This window comes from Mesoplodon densirostris, chromosome 16, assembly GCF_025265405.1.
Source record: "Mesoplodon densirostris isolate mMesDen1 chromosome 16, mMesDen1 primary haplotype, whole genome shotgun sequence".
NCBI classification, from domain to species: Eukaryota; Metazoa; Chordata; class Mammalia; order Artiodactyla; family Ziphiidae; genus Mesoplodon; species Mesoplodon densirostris.
The window spans coordinates 77,240,043-77,258,136 of record NC_082676.1 but is presented as its reverse complement, the minus strand read 5'-3'; the positions used below and the strand labels follow the sequence as shown (position 1 = coordinate 77,258,136).

The following is an 18,094-nucleotide window of genomic DNA, read 5'->3' as shown; positions in this document are numbered from 1 at the left end:
CTGCTTTTGGCGAGGGTGGGAATTGACCGGGAGCAGCGCAGCTATTGTGCAGAGACTCCGTAAAGCTCCCCTTGCCCCACCTGCTTGCCTGCATTTTGTCCCCAAATGCTATCATGTTTGAGGATCTGCTAGCATGGCCTTGAAGTTTAAAGCTGGGTTTGTTCTGGGGGCACCTCCCGTCTTCCTCTCCTTACAGTGGGCTTGATACGAGATCTCTTAAAATAGTGGATTTTGTTGGCTTAATGGACAAGGCCATTCTCATGATGGTGACAGTGCAAGAAACTGGCAGTGTGCTGACACATCCTTCTGTGTTTTTTGTTTTTTTACAGCTATTTGCCGGCAGGGCTGCAGCCCCAAGCATGGGTCTTGCAAACTCCCAGGTGACTGCAGGTAAACAACTAAACTCATTTTTTTCCTAATAATGATCCCTTTAATACAAGAGGAGGACTGACTTGATTGTGAATACGGCTCTTTTACTTTGGAGGACAAGAAAGCGTTACCAAAAAAAAAAAAAAAATTTTTTTTTTCAAGTAGGCACATCCGAAGCTTATTAAATTATACCAGCTGTCCAGTGAAATGCACACGCTTTTCTCTTGGGGAAAAAAAAAAAACTCTTCTGGGCATAGTCAGTGACTTCATGTATTAACGGTTCTGTAAATTGATAACTCGTTTTTATAATCTTCCCCTTAAAGTGCTAATGGACTAGATGGAGGGCTGTGGGTTTGGTTTTTGCGGCGGTCTCTCTCCTCCTCCACCCCCCAGCCCCCGCCTGGTTTTCTGTCTCCCAGCCCTCCCCCACTTTTCCCATCAATAGGGGAAAGTGGAGCATTCTTTAGAATGGGATTAGGACAATCTCCTGGCCCCTTTGCAGGCGGGAGCCTGGCCGGTGCTGAGAGGTTAATGGCTGCGATGGAATCTTGTCAGTTGAGCCTGATGAATGTAGACTTTTGCTGCTGGCCTTTGAAGTCTGTTCTTTTATGGTCCCGGACAATGCAAGAAGCCAAATGGAGACCTCCCCCACGGCTTCCCGATTACAGGTTTTGGAACTTCTTGAAATGTACATCATGCCAATCTGGGAAAGGCTTGTTTCAGGAAATACTGTTGGTGTCTGTGGCATTTTGACATGATCGCCCACTTTACTCTCCTCCCAAATCTGAAGGATTAGCAGATTTAATGTGACACTCAATGGTTCCTTTGGGCCTGTCATGTTTTCCCCCAAAGCTACCCCAGTTTGAGCCCAGGGAAGCTTACGAATCCTTAGTCTAAACCAGTGCATCTCAAACTGACGTTACCTGGGGCTCTAGTGATGACGCAGATCCTGATTCCATAGCTTGGGGTGGACTCAAGTCTCTGCATTTCTAACAAGCCCCCAGCAGTGCTGCTCTTGCTGGTGGGGGGGGACCGTACTTTGGGATTCACTGCCCCCAAACCTCAGTACTCAGAGTGTCATTCCCTGAGTTAACCAGGGACATGTGGAAATGCAGGTTGCTGGGTGCCACCCCACACCCACGGAACCCCAGTCCCTAGGCTGGGCCCAGAAATCTGCATTTCGACAGGCTGAGCACAGCCACAGGATTTTGCCACTCCCAAAATCCTGAAGACCCCTGTGGTCCTCCGTACCTTTGTGCACCCGCCACCGCAGCGCCCCTCCCATGCAGCGGGGAGCTCTGAGCTCTGGGGCTTGAAGCTGAAGTGGGAATCAAGGCAGCTGGAAGTAAAACAAAACCAGGCTGGCCTGACATTGTCTCTTCCTGCCCTTCAGAAAGATAAGTTTACTTTCTGCAAGACTGAAGGGCTTCTCCTGCGAACCCCCATCGCTGGTGGCAGCAGACTGTGGTATTTAACAGCGTTACTGTCAAGCTTGGGGGCAGGCGCTTCTTTGTGAAGGTTGTTCCCCAGAGTCAGATCAGCCGTGCTCTCAGGGACTCTGCTGCGCCCGCTCCGTGCTCAGCACGCGGGTGCTCAGCTCAGATGAGTATCAGCCGAGGGCGACCTCGATTTCTGCTCCTGTCATCAGAATAAACACACTGCTGCCTGGGGAGGGCCCTCCCAGCCAGAACAGCAGGCTTTGTTTCCAGAGTTTAGGCCTTTCTCTTTCGAAGTCTCCCTCCCACTCCCTGCCTGGACTCGCAGGCCCTTATTTACTTAAGGTGTGACTTTCCCACACATCATTTGCATGGTCTCCCAGACCATCTCCTTCTCCTTCCCTTGAAAGAAAAATCAAAACAGAACCTTCTCGCCAAGGAAGTTCTGGTTGCGTCCTGCTCCAGAAATAGCTGATGGCAAGTTACCTGTAAGTTGTCCTTTGGATCGTGTATTACAGAGGTGTGTTTTGTCTTGTTTTTTCCCCCACATGAGAAGACTTTACTGCTTCTCTTGCTCCCAGGTCGACCTGGAATCCCTTTTTCTGGGTGCACAGTCTTGCCTTATTGCGAGCCTGCCAATAATATCAGACTCAGTTATGAATCATCCTATGAGGAAAGTCACTTCAATTTCTCATGAGAACCTTAATCATATATTATTAAACTGGGATAACCTTGTGGATGCCTCTTTTAGGGTCAGTATTTTTATTTGTTTTCTTTTGAAGTCATCCAGGGCCTCTTGGGGTTCCTTTCTTATGCTTGGGTATCCAGCTCTTGCTAATTAAGAGCTGAGGCGGGTCCTCAGCTGCCTCTTATTCCTTTTATCAAGCAAATTGAAGAGGTGTCGTGATCCTTCATCTGGAAGGGAATGAGGGAAAGACTACGAATAATGCTATTTCCCAATCCCTTCCTTCTTAATATCTACCTTTCAAACTAAGAACATCAGTCTTTTACCAAAGGCATCCCCGTGACCTCCCGCTAACTTGAGTGTCCACTTTTTAAAAAAACTTCTACCAGAGGATTTACTTTGTTCTTATTTTACTCCTTTAACAGTGCCTTGTCCTTTAGACCAGAGTTTCGTTTTTAGATAAACCAGAATCCTCTGATTTTTAAACCACACAGCCTGGTGGTTCTTTGTATTGGGGCGTGGATGGCTTGCTTTTAGAAGTTAGGAAGTGGTGAGTCAGAATTCTCAGGGGCTGAGTTGACTCTCGGCCGGGCCGTGGATGATTAGCGATTAGCTGGATCCCTGTAATTTTCCCATGACAAGGATTTTTAGCCCACCTCCAGCTCTCTGGACGCAGAAAGCCTTTCCTTCTTTGCGGGGGAGGCGATTCTGACCATGGCTTTCCCGGGTCCCGTCATGGAAATATTTGCTGGTCGCCGTTTCTGGCTCACCCCACCTTCACTCCACTGTGGGCTGGCCCCCGTGCCCCGAGACCAGCTCCTGTTTGCTAGAGCTTGATTTCTGAGAAGGCAGTTAGAGTTTCAGAGGGCTTGAAACTTGAGGGGAGAGTATCTGAGCCCCTGCCCCAGGTGAAGGTGTATGTTTGTGTTTTTGTTTGGGGATCAAAGGCACCATTTGGCCTCTAAAGAGTCCGATTAATGAGGCGCTTATAAAGGAAACTCGACTCCCTTCCCCAATATGAGATAAACCAAGTTGACTTTGTGTGTGTGTGTGTGCAAAGTGAGAAATAACTATAAAATAAATTAGCCTAAGTAGCCACGAGGGCGGCGGGTCATAAATCATGTACGGAAATGGTTCCAAGCGCTGTTGCTTTCCTCGTCCTCCCTGCAGAAATGGGTCCAGAGATCCTACCCCATCTCTCCAAGGAAGTGTGCCCCTCTCCCTCCTTGTCAGATTTCAGGGAGCCTCCTTGGGAGGCAGTTTGCTGCCGCACTTGGTGTCTTGGTGCATTTTTGTGCGCTGGGGTCCTGACTTGCTGCCGAGACACAGCCCAGCCGAGCTGCTGTGTAAAACTTGCCCAAAGGGCTGCGTCTGCAGAGGCTTTCGCATGGCTATTGTTCTCACTGCAGGGAGAGCCCTTTCCTTCCCCCCAGGGGTTGATTTATTCCAAGCCTCCACCCTGGGCTCATGGGGGAGCCTGAGAAGAGAGAGGGGCTTTGTGGAGGGCAGCCCAGTGCTGGCCTCTCCCCAAACAGCCCTCCTTTTGTTGGGAGTCACCTGGGAGGGGACCTCAGTCCAACTGGGAAAACGTTTGCTTAGAGGGAACCCCCGGACAGACCTGAACCGTCTACCATCCTGTCACCAGAAACAGCAAGCCTGGGCTTTGCATCCTTGTGTTTTTCTGGCTCCAATCTCCCTGCAAGTTCTAAAGGGTTAAAGCAGGGTTTGCTGTGTGTCCCCAGGTGCCAGTATGGCTGGCAGGGCCTGTACTGTGACAAGTGCATCCCACACCCAGGGTGCGTCCACGGCACCTGTAACGAGCCCTGGCAGTGCCTCTGTGAGACCAACTGGGGTGGCCAGCTCTGCGACAAAGGTATGTCTGGGGAGGGCCTGGGCGGAGCTGGAGGTCGGGGGTGGGGTGTGGGTGATTTGGTTTGTACTTTCATTTATTTTTATTTGCAGGGGCTTTTATTCTAAATCTGTTTGAATTTGCCTTTAACCCTGTGAATCTGGGTCAGTTTCTCTCGGTTTTAGTTTTTAAAAGAGGAATGGGTCTAGGAACACAGTGTTTCTGGTCTTTGAGTGACTTCTTTGGGGTCTTTTTGGCAGATCTCAACTACTGCGGGACCCACCAGCCGTGTCTCAACGGGGGAACTTGTAGCAACACGGGGCCTGACAAATATCAGTGTTCATGCCCCGAGGGGTACTCAGGACCCAACTGTGAAATTGGTAAGTGGTCCAGGCACAGTGAGATCCCTTTGTCTAATTTTTCTGTACACTCAGCTTAAATACCCTTAGGGACTCGTAAAAAGATGAAAATATCCTCCAACGTTAAGACCTGTCCTCCCAGCTGTTCCGTGGGTCTTTGAAACCTCTGTCTAGTTGCTCAGGTGGTTTGGGTGCTGCTGATTGCATCGGGGGCAGCGTGTACAGGGCAGTGACCCAGCTCTCAGGTTAGAAGCTTGGAGAAATGGGGCCGGAGAGCTTAGCAAGAAAGATGACTTCCTTTCCGCCCCAGACACAGCGGGGTTACGTCCCACACCTGCTTTGATTTCTTGAAACGAGCTGGAGCTGGTGGCCCAGGTGTGGGATTTGGTTGCCGGGGAGAGTTAGGTAGCCTCTCGGTGGGTGCCCCTTGCTGACTGCTGTGCTGGTGTCCACAGCGGAACACGCCTGCCTCTCTGATCCCTGCCACAACAGAGGCAGCTGCAAGGAGACCTCCCTGGGGTTTGAGTGTGAGTGTTCTCCGGGCTGGACCGGCCCCACGTGCTCCACAAGTAAGTCTGCGTTTTGGCCTGTGTCCTTTCTTGGCGGGGGGAGGGGGGTATCGTGTCAAGATACAGGGTTGTGGGTCCCACGTCCGTCTCAGTGATGGGTCTGTCTCGGTGGGAGGGGGTCTGGTGGGGAGGCTGGCCTGAGCTTCTGGCCTCTGCCCTTGGAAGTCTCCTGGCATCCCCATCCTAAGGCACCCCGCTAAGTTAGCACATGCATCTCTGACTGGAAGAAACTCGCTCGTGGGGTAGCTGCGTCTTTCTCCCTGGACTTGTGCCTCCTCTGAACTGAATCACGGTTATTCTCCTCGAAGCTGTACAGAGGATGCCTGCGGGGGAGGTCGTCACTACTGAATTTCATGGTGGGGACAAATTTTGAAAGAGGGACCCAGGGCTACAGAGTGACAGTGGCTGCGGGACTTGGCTGCACACAAGGACTACCCCAGTGCTTCCCAGTACAGGTCTCTGGGTCCTACGGTTTTCCTTTGGAATTGGGGAGTTCGTACCTTCCACAGGCTCCTGGGGACTTCCCTGGTGGTGCAACAGTTAGGACTCCGGGCTTCCAGTGCAGGGGATGCAGGTTCGATCCCCGGTCGGGGAACTAGGCTCCCACATGCCATGCAGCACAGCAAAAACAAAAAACAAAACACATACAAGCTCCTGGATTTCAGAGGTGCAGCCAGGCCCGAGGTCCACGGTCATCAGCCCCCTGAGAACAGCATGCAGCACGGTTAAGGAGCTGGGTTCCAGGGTTGGATCACCTGGGCTGGCACCATGGCCCCGCCACCTGTCACCATTGTGGGACTGTGGTCACTGCCAACCTGTGCCCTGTTTAAACGGGAGAGTAGCAATTCCCATCTCCTAGGGGTGGGAAGGCTCGGTGAGCAGGTTCATGAGGAGAGCCTGGCACCTCCTACACGGGCAGGAGATGAATCGCTAAGAGGCCTCGGGAGTCTAGTGCAGAAGGGGGAGGTTGGGCACCCCAGGCATGTGATTTTGGGAAAAGTCTGTGAGTAAACAAGAATACGATTTTTTCTTCACCAGCGAAGAAGTTATTTTTCCTTACCTCTCCTTAGTTACCTCTGTGCCATGATGAAACTTTTCTTTAAAAATAAAGGGTAGGCAGAGAGAGATGTCCTGAGTTACCCAGGGCTGATGCTCCGGGGATCCAGCTGGTCTCCCGCCCGCTCAGGTTGCGGATTAAATGAACTGGGCCAGTGGGGGATTTAAAGCTAAAATCAGGCCTTATCGTCATCGTAGCAGTCACTTGCAGCAGGTGTCTGGCTCTTAAGTGAAGGCCCCTCATGTGAGGGGTGGTATTAAATTATCTAATTGTCAAATGGATTGAGATTAAATTGCCAACCCTCTCCTCTTTTTGTCGAACAGACATTGATGACTGTTCTCCAAATAACTGTTCCCACGGGGGCACCTGCCAGGACTTGGTTAACGGATTTAAGTGCGTGTGCCCGCCCCAGTGGACGGGCAAAACGTGCCAGTTAGGTAAGAGAATTCCTGCACCGGGCCTGGCTTGATCCGAGCGATTAAGGGAGATATGCATGTGGCCAGTGGTGCAAGTTTGCGTGCCATCGTACCGAGAAGTCATTTATTATCCAGGGGTCCAGCCAGCGGGCCTGGAAGAAATAACTCGCATGCAAATGGCCTGGCTCTTTGAGGCCCTGTGGGAAAGTCGTGGGATTCCTTGAACCATGTCAATCGTCTGTCCGAGGAGTGTTCAGCTGGGTTCCAAACGGGGATGATCTCATGAGGAATGAGCTGTCTGCATTCTTTTTTGCCACTATTAAATCCCAGCAACTAGGCTGCGCTGGGTTTTGCACAGAAGTGCCTAGTGGCTTTCTGCTGTCCTGTCGGGGGCTAGTTGTTAACAGCAGCTGGAATGTTATCAATTAGCATTCCTTACTGGAGCATGGCTAGGGGAGACGGTTCAGATGTTCAAAGTAGTATCTCTTATTTAGCTAGCTTATTAAAATGTCTCGTTTCAGACAAACTATTGGTATGGTGGGGTTTTTTTGAGGGGGGAGGTGGGGTAGGACCCCATCTCTCACTGTTCATCCTCTCTGTTTTTCAGATGCAAATGAATGCGAGGCCAAACCTTGTGTAAATGCCAAATCCTGTAAGAATCTGATTGCCAGCTACTACTGTGATTGCCTCCCGGGCTGGATGGGTCAGAATTGTGACATAAGTGAGTGTGAGACTGTTTCAATTTTGATTTTCATGGAACTGGGGTGTTGAAGGCGTTTGCCAGCCGTACTCAGGCTCCAGGTCTAAGACTTGAGTAGTGGAAGGAGAACCTTATAGAGGGAATGTTTTTGGAGAGGGAGTGATGGGCACAGAAATGAAAACATACACGTTATCAGGCTCATTAGCTGGTAAAACACGGCTGTACTCTGATAAGGTGGCTGAAACAATGATGTGAAGTTTCAGTACCTCAGCCTGGAAGAACTAAGGAGTGTTCCCACCAATCACCTTATTTCACAAGACGCACACAAGAAATCTGATTGGAGGTTTTTATCTGTCCTGAGCAGAGAAGGCTTTTCAGTTAAGCCCAATTTCAATGTAAATTGCCCCTCCAATACGGTGACTTGTTTATTTTTTAGATATTAATGACTGCCTCGGCCAATGTCAGAATGACGCCTCCTGTCGGGTATGTAAATCTTTGCTTATATCAAAACCTTAGTGATTGACAACAAGCCTTAAGATTTATGTGACCCTGGGAAAGCTCTGTCCCTGAGCGATTTTAAAATGCAGGTGAAAAGTGAGTCTCTGGAAGTTTCACTCAGGCTCATGTTACCCCAGCCTCCCGGGAGTCATCTTGAAGGCATGCACATAGAAATTCCTCTCTCACATTTGGAGAGGTTTGGCATCTCTTTCAGTGAATCAGCTGAAGCGCAGCAGTCACGCTGAACCACTGAAGCCCTGTGTTTGTGGAGCACCTAGAAAAAAAGCATGTGTTTCTCACCCTCCTTCTCCTCCCTCCAGGATTTGGTTAATGGTTATCGCTGTATCTGTCCACCTGGCTATGCAGGCGATCACTGTGAGACAGACATCGATGAGTGTGCCAGCAACCCCTGTCTCAACGGGGGTCACTGTCAGAACGAAATCAACAGATTCCAGTGTCTGTGTCCCACTGGTTTCTCTGGAAACCTCTGTCAGGTGAGCCGAGCTAGAGCGTCCGATGGCCAAGTTTTCACAGGCAGTCTCCCCCCACTCCCTTCCCATTCCCGACACTGTCTGGAGCCTCCTATTGACTAGGGATCTCTGCTAGACACACGCCGTGGAAGGAGGGAGATGAGTGATTTTCTTCCCGTTGTCCGGTAGCCTGTCGATTTCTCTTTGTCCGTTTCAACCCAGACCCAGCATTCTCTCATTCTGCTCTGTTGTCTCAAATGCGTACCTGGACAGTCGCTAGGACACAACCGTAAATCATGCTGGGTGTTCTCCTAACAGAAGCAGACGGAAGGGTCACATTCCAGTGGCCGCTGCCCCAGAGGAGTCATAATCACGCCTTTGTTTTACTTTGTGTCCCCCCTCCCCTGCCCCTGGTCCTTGCAGCTGGACATCGATTATTGCGAGCCCAATCCCTGCCAGAACGGTGCCCAGTGCTACAACCGTGCCAGCGACTATTTCTGCAAGTGTCCCGAGGACTATGAAGGCAAGAACTGCTCCCACCTTAAAGACCACTGCCGCACCACCCCCTGTGAAGGTACCTCCCTCCCCGCCAGGCTTCTGGCTTGTCTTCAAGGCTGCTGTCCTCTGCCCCTTTGTCACCGCCCCGTGACACTCGGAGGGAAGCCAGAACACTTGGAAACAACCTATTCAGGCCCACCAGTTCGGGGGGACCATACCTGCAAGTAGCCCAGGGCAGAGAAGGGAATTCATTTAGCATCCCCATTCCGGGGGACGCTGACATGCAAGGCCGAGATGGATTCCTCAGGGCACCTCTGCCAGTAGAACTTTCTGCCATGGTGATACCTGCACCGTCAGGTACAGTAGCCTCGGGACACGTGTGGTCCAGAGCGTTTAGTGTATGACCAGGGCAACTAGAAGCCCTGATTTACTTACTTTTCATTCACTTAAACTTAAACGGCCGCCTGTGGCTGCTGTGTGAGATGGCTCAGGCTTCCAGGTTCTGTTAAGTTTGTCCTGCAGCTGTAAGTGCCCTTACATCGAGGGAAAGGCTGTTCCTCCTCCTTAGCCAGCTTCCAGCAAATTCGGTAGATGTATCAGTAGAGGGAGGATGAACAGGGCCTGCAGACACGTGGGCTCCTGGCTCCATAGGGAGAAAATGCCTAAAAAAAAAAAAAAACTCTCCGCCTGGGGTCTCGGCTTTGCCTGTCACTGCATGACACGGCACGTTGCCAGTCTTGGCCCCTGAGGTGCTGGCTTCTTACCCTCATTAGCCTGGCTAAGGTGCCTGGCTCCAGGAGAGCAGGCGTGGCGTGGGTCCTGGGCTCAGGAACACCAGGTCTTCGGGTCCCTGGCGGGGATCTGACCCCAAGTCTGTCTCGCAGTGATTGACAGCTGCACGGTGGCCATGGCCTCCAATGACACGCCTGAAGGGGTGCGCTACATTTCCTCCAACGTCTGCGGTCCCCACGGGAAATGCAAGAGTCAGTCGGGAGGCAAATTCACCTGTGACTGTAACAAAGGCTTCACTGGAACGTACTGCCATGAAAGTAAGACCCCACATCCTCGGGGAACGGGCTGAGGTCCCCCAAACCCTGCCCCGGCCCAGCTGGGGGGCATCTGGAATCATTTCAGGAGAGACCAGTCCAGGTTTACCATCTACAATCTAAGACTGAGGTCATGTTTAACTTACGAGATCACTGACGCCTCTTAAGTCTTCAGCACGTTTATTTTAGAATGTTCTGGAACCTTACTAGATCGGGTGGTCCGCTTTCCCTAGGAGTTTCCTCCCCGCTCTCGCCAAGTAGCTTAGTGTGAGGACATTAAATAAAAGGGACGGGGTGCTCTCTGGAGGCTCCTGCTTGATAAAACTGCCCACCGGATTCAGAAACAGTCCTGACGGAGTTAAATGTTGAGGTGCCCAGTGTATTTTCTCAGGAGGGGCAGGGAAACCCATAGAACAGTGCTTGGCGGTGGCATTACTTTTCCTTCGTTTACCTGTGTTTCTGTTTTTCCTTTCACAGATATTAACGACTGTGAGAGCAACCCCTGTAAAAATGGTGGCACTTGCATCGATGGTGTCAACTCCTACAAGTGTATCTGCAGTGGTGGCTGGGAGGGCGCCTACTGTGAGACCAGTGAGTTCAGGGGTCCTCTGGGGACAGACAGCTCTGGGGGGTGTGGGCAGGATAGAATCCACATGGGAAGCCGTTCTTCTTCGTGGAAATATCTGGGAGTGAGACCCCGACAGTTCCTGCCCTGGGACGGCATGGCCTGTGTCCTCTTTGCCTGTGTTGATGCTGACGCCAGCCAGCGGGAAGGAACTTCTGCGGAGGAGCTTATAGAATTAGACCCTGTAATTAGGATGATAGATATCCCTGCTTGCAGGCAAAGTGATCAACTTTCTGTTTGGGTTGTCATTTCTGCCCATCCTGACTTTAACTTCGGTGGCCTGTCGGGGGCTCCTTTATTCCTGGGAAAGGGTGACCGTGTTTAAGCCCCCGGGTGTCTCTGCTGGGTTTGAACTGGGCGTGGAAAGCAGGGGCTGGGGGTGGAGAGATGCAGTCCTCAGGCGTCGCGGGGCGTGGATGGACCTGGGAGCGTCTTCAGCCGGCTGTCTCCTCTGATTGCAGATATTAACGACTGCAGCCAGAACCCCTGCCACAACGGGGGCTCGTGTCGCGACCTGGTCAACGACTTTTACTGCGACTGTAAAAACGGGTGGAAAGGCAAGACCTGCCACTCACGTAAGTGGTGGCCGGCTGGGATCCTACCCTGTCTTCCATGAGCAGGGCCAGCCAGGTGCTCACGCCGGGATCTTCTCCTCCAGGTGACAGCCAGTGTGACGAGGCTACGTGCAACAATGGTGGCACCTGCTATGACGAGGGGGACGCTTTCAAGTGCATGTGTCCCGGAGGCTGGGAAGGAACGACCTGTAACATAGGTACCTTTCTGCCCTCCCTGGGCTTCACAGGGGCCATGGGCCTGTGAGCCTGTGACTGTTTCCTGGGACCTGGTTTCTGCCCCTCCAGACTGTCGCTGGATCCTCAGGGAGGGTGGCCTTGTCTGCTCTTGTCTCGTAGCCCGAAACAGTAGCTGCCTGCCTAACCCCTGCCACAATGGGGGCACCTGTGTGGTCAATGGCGAGTCCTTCACGTGTGTCTGCAAAGAAGGCTGGGAGGGGCCCATCTGTACGCAGAGTGAGTGTTTCCCGCCCCCGCTTGCCACCTTGAACTCTCTGAGGGCTGCAGGAGTCCATCCTGACACCCCCAGGGACTGGCAATGCAAACCAGCAGCAGAGCCGTTTGATGTCTGCTTCTGCGTCACCTGGGTCTGTTCTAATGACTTGATGGGATGCAGCCCTGACCTGGGCATGAGAAAGTCGCCGAGGAGATAAGTGGAGACAGATGGCGGCGTGGTTCCCAGCTCTGGTCTGACCAGCAGCCTGTCTCCATCCATTCTCACACCCCCTGCCCACCCCACCCAGGGCCTCTTCCTGTGTACACGTGTCCCACGGCGAACGGGATCAAGTGTGGTGTGGGCCTGCTTCCAATTGAGCAGAGGTCTTAAGCTCCTTCTGCCGGTGTTAACGACAGCTTTATCCTCTGGGTATCGTGGAAATCACTGGTGTTTTTACTTAGGGCTAAGAAGGCCTCGCTGTTAAGTTGTCTTGTTTTTACTTTGCAGATACCAATGACTGCAGTCCTCATCCCTGGTAAGCATGGCCACCTTTTAAGCTGGCACTTGTTGGCTGTGACACGTGTGGGCATCTCCCGGGGACCTTGTTTAAAGTGCAGGTTCAGATGCAGGAAGTCTGGGGGCTGCTGCACATTTCTCCTCTCTGACAAGCTCCCAGGCAATGCCGATCCTGCTGGTCCGTGGACCACACTTTAATTAGTCAGGTTGTGTCCTCATTTAGAGCAGTGATTCTCAACCTTGGCTGCACGCGAGAATTATCCGGGGAGCATTTATAAGTTCCAGTGCCTGGGCTGCAACCGAGACCTGTGATGTTAGACTCTCTGGGGGTGGGACCCAGGCATCAGTATTTTTAAAGCTCCCAGGCAGTGGTGCGTGTGAGCAGGGGTGAGAGCCGCTGATCGTAACTGGCATGGCTACCTTTGAACTGGCAGGGGGAGTGGTGGACTGGTGGTGACCGAGGGGTCTTTGCTTTCCTAGTTACAACAGTGGCACGTGCGTGGATGGAGAGAACTGGTACCGCTGTGAGTGCGCCCCCGGCTTCGCCGGGCCCGACTGCAGGATAAGTAAGGACCACCTCCGACTGGGTCTCCCCACTCCAAACCCTCAGCCTGAGAGTTTTCATCTTTAAAATAATTATGGCCATGGTTCTAAGTAGCCTTGACAAGTAATCTCCTGCCTCCAGCTGGGATTAAGATGGCCCTGGCCGGCCCCTCCCTGGGGGACACAGCCCTCCTTGCTCTAGGGGAGAGAGCGTCAGCCACAGAATTTGGTGATTAATCTACTCTAAGGTCCTAAGGAAAGAGTGTGCCTGTCCCCGTGACTCACATGAAAGAATGGGCAAGCGGACGTTGCCACAGCCATGCTGGTGGGGGACAGAGCTAAGGCCACAGAAGGGACACTGGGGCTGCGGTTTCCAGGGCTTGATCAGGCCCCGGTGAAATGATTAAACAAAATGGAGGCAGGCAGTGCAGTTTTTCAGGAAGTTCACAGTTTATTCTTTATTTTGAGCCTTTTCCCTACTTTTTTTACATGCCGTTTCTTTTGCCAAAAAAGGCGATAGATTAGTTGTACTTCTTGGTGTTCTTGTCCCTAAAGTATTTAAAGTTTTACTGGTCCTTGAGGTCCCCAAGTCTGGGACTTCAAGAACTGCTAGATGGGGGAACTGTGTATCTGTTTCATGTTTCTGAATCAGGAGTCGGCAAATTATGGCCTGGGGGCCAAAATAAAGTTTTATTGACACACAGCCACACCCTTGTTGATGTACGGTCTAGGGCTGCTTTCATGCTGCAACAGCGTTGAGCAGTCCTCACGGAGACTACATGGCCTGCAAAGCCTAAAATACTTACTAGCTGACCCTTTTCAAGATCTTTGCCGGCCCTTGTTCTAAATTGTACTATCAGAGAAAAACGAACCTCAGTTAAAAGTTGAGGCTTCCCCATATGATTCTCAGCTGTTAGAAATCAGGCGAGCGGTGATCCTTGCGGGGCAGTGACTGGAGACTTTGGGAGCACTGATGATCTGCTTCTTTATCTGGGTGCTGGTCATGTGATGAAAATGCGTTAAGCTTATACTCAGACAGCTTATCTGTACGTTTTGTCAGTAAAAACTTAGAAAGACGTTGCTACCTCCCACTGGGGCCTAAGCTCGAACTCCGTTTTTCCTAGACATCAACGAATGCCAGTCTTCACCTTGTGCCTTCGGGGCAACCTGTGTGGATGAGATCAATGGGTACCGGTGTGTCTGCCCCCCAGGGCACAGTGGTGCTAAATGCCAGGAAGGTACGTGGGCCGGGCCCAGCTGCCCGTGTGTCCTGCGGGCTGAGCGGGCACTGCAGTCACTGTTTTGACTGTTCGTGAGTGGACACTGTGCTCAGGGAGAGAACACGGAGGGGACATCCACTTGGGACCACGGGGAAGGGGAAACCTGAGGGGGGGTCCCGTGAAAACAGGGTAGCTGTTGGTTTTAGCCAGCTGTTGCCACAACTGTGCTGTGTGACAACCATCCCCGATCTCCGTGCGTACGACAAGTATTGGTGTTGCTCGTGGGCACAAGGGCGCAAGCAGAGCGATGGATGCCTCGGCTTGGGTGCCCAGGTCTGTGTGCCACCCCCTCCTCCTTGGACCGGCACTGTATCCAGGGCATGTCCTTTTCCCGGCAAACAGCAGGCTCTCAAGGGGCCAAGCCCACCCGGGAGAGACTCTGCTCACATCGCATCCCAACGCACTGCACTGACCAAAGCCGGTCATGTGGCCGGGTGCAAAGGCCACCGGGGAGGGAGGGATGCTTGCCCGTCGTGGGAGCAACTGTGTTGTCACGGGACAAGGGGCAACAGGTGTAATCACTTCCCGACGGGCAGGGAGTGAAGTATCAGGAGAACCGTCTCCAGAAAAGGCAGCTCCTCCCACTCACGAGTCTCCACCTCAGTTTCAGGGAGATCTTGCGTCACCGTGGGGAGCGTGATACCTGATGGGGCCAAGTGGGACGATGACTGCAACACCTGCCAGTGCCTGGACGGGAGGATCGCCTGCTCGAAGGTAGGCGTGGCCCCAGCCGCCGGCGTTCGTTCTTGTTCTGGAGCTGCCAACGAGCCAGCGTCTCCTGAGCTCTACTCTGTCTCTGCAGGTGTGGTGTGGCCCCCGCCCTTGTTCGCTGCACAAAGGGCACAGCGAGTGCCCCAGCGGGCAGAGCTGCATCCCCATCCTGGACGCCCAGTGTTTCGTGCGCCCCTGCACTGGTGTGGGTGAGTGCCGGTCCTCCAGCCTCCAGCCCGTGAAGACCAAGTGTGCCTCCGACCCCTACTACCAGGACAACTGTGCCAACATCACGTTCACCTTCAACAAGGAGATGATGTCGCCGGTACGGAACACCTTGCTGGCTTTGGAGAGGTGGGGTGTGTCTGCTTTTGCCCTAAAGCAGGGGCGTCACGAGCTCGGATCTCCTCCTCCTCAGCCCAGATTCTTGTCTTACACCAGAGCTCAGCTTCAAGCAAACAGCAGCCTTTTTTCCTTCCGCTCTTTTACATGTGTGTGGATTTAAAAATCTCGTTCTAGGGTCTCACCACAGAGCATATTTGCAGTGAATTGCGGAATTTGAATATTCTGAAGAATGTTTCTGCTGAATATTCAATCTACATAGCTTGCGAGCCTTCCCCTTCTGCAAACAATGAAATACACGTGGCCATTGTGAGTATGAGACCCATGCACGCTTAGTTGTTTGATTGCCAAGTAGCTCAGAAACTTCACTTAGCCAGTGTCCAGATAAGCAGATACATTGACATACACGTGTGGTCAGATAATTTTGAATAAAGGTGACTGTGGAGTGTCCCTGACCCTCCGGTCTGATGAGTCTTCCTTTTCCAGTCTGCTGAAGACATCCGGGATGATGGAAACCCAATCAAGGAAATCACCGACAAAATTATAGATCTTGTTAGTAAACGTGAAGGGAACAGCTCACTGATTGCCGCCGTTGCGGAAGTGAGAGTTCAGAGGCGTCCTCTGAAGAACAGAACAGGTAGGTGGCGGGGGCAGTGGTCCCTTTCTGTGAGGACTGTCACGTCCATCTCATCAATAAGACCAACACACCCGGCGTCCAGTAAAACCGCCAGGGTGGGGAGTTACTTGACGGTTCCCTACTCAAGGACCCCCCATTTTTAACTGAGAAAACAGAGGCCGGCTGACGTGACCAAGTTCACATGGCAAAGGGCAGAGGCGGCCCTGACTTGTTCCCCTGCCTGCAAGCTGTGCTCCGGCAGGCGGGTGCCCTTCCAGGCACACATTGTCTCCGGGTCCCGGGAAGAGCATGGCTGTGCCTTGAGCGCGTGTCTGTGCGGAGCCTGTCCTGTGCTCCGGTATCGGGGGACAGCCCGTCCTAAGCAGAGACACGGGTTTGATAGATGGCTCGGTGGCCTTGCAGGATGTCCAGAGTCCCCCGTGGATGCCCCAAGTATCACCGTTCTAGTGAAGCGACTTGCCGGGCGCAGGACCACTGGGGGCATTTGAGCCGTCCATGCCGGGACCCTCTTTCTGATGGTTCTGAAAACCGGCTCCTCTAATGAGCTGCCTAAGTAGCCAGACTCCCCGTGACCGGCCCAGATACTGCTCCACACCCAGGCGGGAGCCTCTACGGGCTGCTGCTCGGCCTGGTCTCTCCAGGGATGCTGGGAGGTGATGATGTGTGGTTGGGAAAGGGACCCGTCCCCATGCGCCCTCTTAGGGACCAAGGACAGGGGAGCCGTGGGCGTGGGGCTCACGGGGGTGCCCCTGCCTTGCAGATTTCCTGGTGCCCCTGCTGAGCTCGGTCCTGACCGTGGCCTGGGTCTGCTGCCTGGTGACCGCCTTCTACTGGTGCGTGCGCAAGCGGCGGAAGCCCGGCAGCCACGCGCGCTCGGCCTCTGAGGAGAGCACCACCAACAACGTACGGGAGCAGCTGAACCAGATCAAGAACCCCATTGAGAAGCACGGGGCCAACACGGTCCCCATCAAGGACTACGAGAACAAGAACTCCAAAATGTCCAAAATAAGGACACACAACTCGGAGGTGGAAGAGGACGACATGGACAAGCACCAGCAGAAAGCCCGCTTCGCCAGGCAGGCCACGTACACGCTGGTTGACAGAGAGGAGAAGTCCCCCCACGGCACGCCGGCCAAACACCCGAACTGGACAAACAAACAGGACAACAGAGACCTGGAGAGCGCGCAGAGCCTGAACCGCATGGAGTACATCGTATAGCAGACGGTGGGCGGAGTCTGAGGGCGCCCGGGTTCCTGAAGCTTCTCCAGATGTCTGTCCTGTCGTGTTCCGGTCCCAGGCTGTCCTTGACGTAGAATCCCTGTGTTAATTTAAGTTCTGACAAGCTGGCTTACACTGGCAATGGTAGTTTCTGTGGTTGGCTGGGCAGCACTGCATCGCACAGCTATGCAAACACCAGGCCCCGGGGCCCCGGAGCCCCGCACCTGTCGGATCAGGCTCCCAGGAGAACACCCGGCCCCCCCGAGGCCTCCAGCCTCCACTTCTGCCAGATGTCCCGATGGTGATGCAGTCTTAGGATCATAGTTTTTATTTATATTTATTGACTCTTGAGTTGTTTTTGTATATTGGTTTTATGATGACGTCCAAGTAGTTCTGTATTTGAAAAGTGCCTTTGCAGCTCAGAACCACAGCAACTATCACAAATGAGTTTATTATTTATTTTTTTTATTGTATTTTGTTGTTGTTGGGGGAGGGGAACTTTGATGTCAGCAGTTGCTGGTAAAATGAAGAATTTAAAGAGGAAAAATGTGTCAAAAGTAGAATTTTGTATAGTTCTGTAAATAATTCTTTTTTATTAATCACTGTGTATATTTGATTTATTAACTTAATAATCAAGAGCCTTAAGACATCATTCCTTTTTATTTATATGTACGTGTTTAGAATTGAAGGTTTTTGATAGCGTTGTAAGCGTATGGCTTTATTTTTTTGACCTTATTTTCTTATTACGTGTTGCCTATAAGCCAAAATTAAGGTGTTTGAAAATAGTTTATTTTAAGACAATAGGATGGCCTTCTGTGCCTGGAATACTGGTGGAATTTTTTTTTTTTTTTTTTTTTTTTTTCGTACGACGTCAGATGTTTAAAACCCCGACTGAGGCAGTTTGAGAGTTAGTCTAGAACAAGGTTTTTTTTGGTTTGTTTTTTTTTTGTTTTTTTTTGGGTTTTTTTTGTTTTTTGCTTTAGACTTGAAAGAGACAGGCAGGTGATCTGCTACCGAGCAGTTTAAGGGAACAAGCTGAGCTATGACTAAACGTAGCCAAAACGTGAGTGGTTGAAGATCATTAAAGATATCAAATTAATTGTGTGAAGTTGGAAGCACACCAATCTTATCTTGTAAATTCTGATTTCTTTTCACCATTCGTAATGTAAGACTGAACCACTTGTAGATTTGATTTTTTGTTGTTATCTACTGCATTTAGGGAGTATTCTCATAAGCTAGTTGAATACTTGAACCGTAAAATG

The 18,094-nt window shown here is 51.9% G+C and overlaps 1 protein-coding gene across 1 annotated transcript in view; it reads left to right on the top strand.

Annotated features, from left to right (window-relative positions):
* The window catches only part of JAG1 (jagged canonical Notch ligand 1), a 33,653-nt gene extending 16,733 nt beyond the window's left edge, over positions 1 to 16,920 (top strand). The window contains exons 5-26 of the mRNA XM_060120078.1: positions 330 to 390; positions 4,233 to 4,363; positions 4,600 to 4,719; positions 5,154 to 5,267; positions 6,648 to 6,761; positions 7,348 to 7,461; positions 7,877 to 7,923; positions 8,259 to 8,432; positions 8,832 to 8,982; positions 9,791 to 9,955; positions 10,430 to 10,543; positions 11,039 to 11,152; positions 11,236 to 11,349; positions 11,489 to 11,605; positions 12,093 to 12,120; positions 12,582 to 12,667; positions 13,769 to 13,882; positions 14,529 to 14,638; positions 14,727 to 14,960; positions 15,155 to 15,286; positions 15,464 to 15,614; positions 16,375 to 16,920. Coding sequence (XP_059976061.1) covers positions 330 to 390; positions 4,233 to 4,363; positions 4,600 to 4,719; positions 5,154 to 5,267; positions 6,648 to 6,761; positions 7,348 to 7,461; positions 7,877 to 7,923; positions 8,259 to 8,432; positions 8,832 to 8,982; positions 9,791 to 9,955; positions 10,430 to 10,543; positions 11,039 to 11,152; positions 11,236 to 11,349; positions 11,489 to 11,605; positions 12,093 to 12,120; positions 12,582 to 12,667; positions 13,769 to 13,882; positions 14,529 to 14,638; positions 14,727 to 14,960; positions 15,155 to 15,286; positions 15,464 to 15,614; positions 16,375 to 16,832 — 2,963 coding nt within the window. The 3' untranslated portion in view covers positions 16,833 to 16,920. The remainder of the gene's footprint in view (positions 1 to 329; positions 391 to 4,232; positions 4,364 to 4,599; positions 4,720 to 5,153; positions 5,268 to 6,647; positions 6,762 to 7,347; positions 7,462 to 7,876; positions 7,924 to 8,258; positions 8,433 to 8,831; positions 8,983 to 9,790; positions 9,956 to 10,429; positions 10,544 to 11,038; positions 11,153 to 11,235; positions 11,350 to 11,488; positions 11,606 to 12,092; positions 12,121 to 12,581; positions 12,668 to 13,768; positions 13,883 to 14,528; positions 14,639 to 14,726; positions 14,961 to 15,154; positions 15,287 to 15,463; positions 15,615 to 16,374) is intronic.
* The last annotated feature ends 1,174 nt before the right edge of the window (positions 16,921 to 18,094 follow it).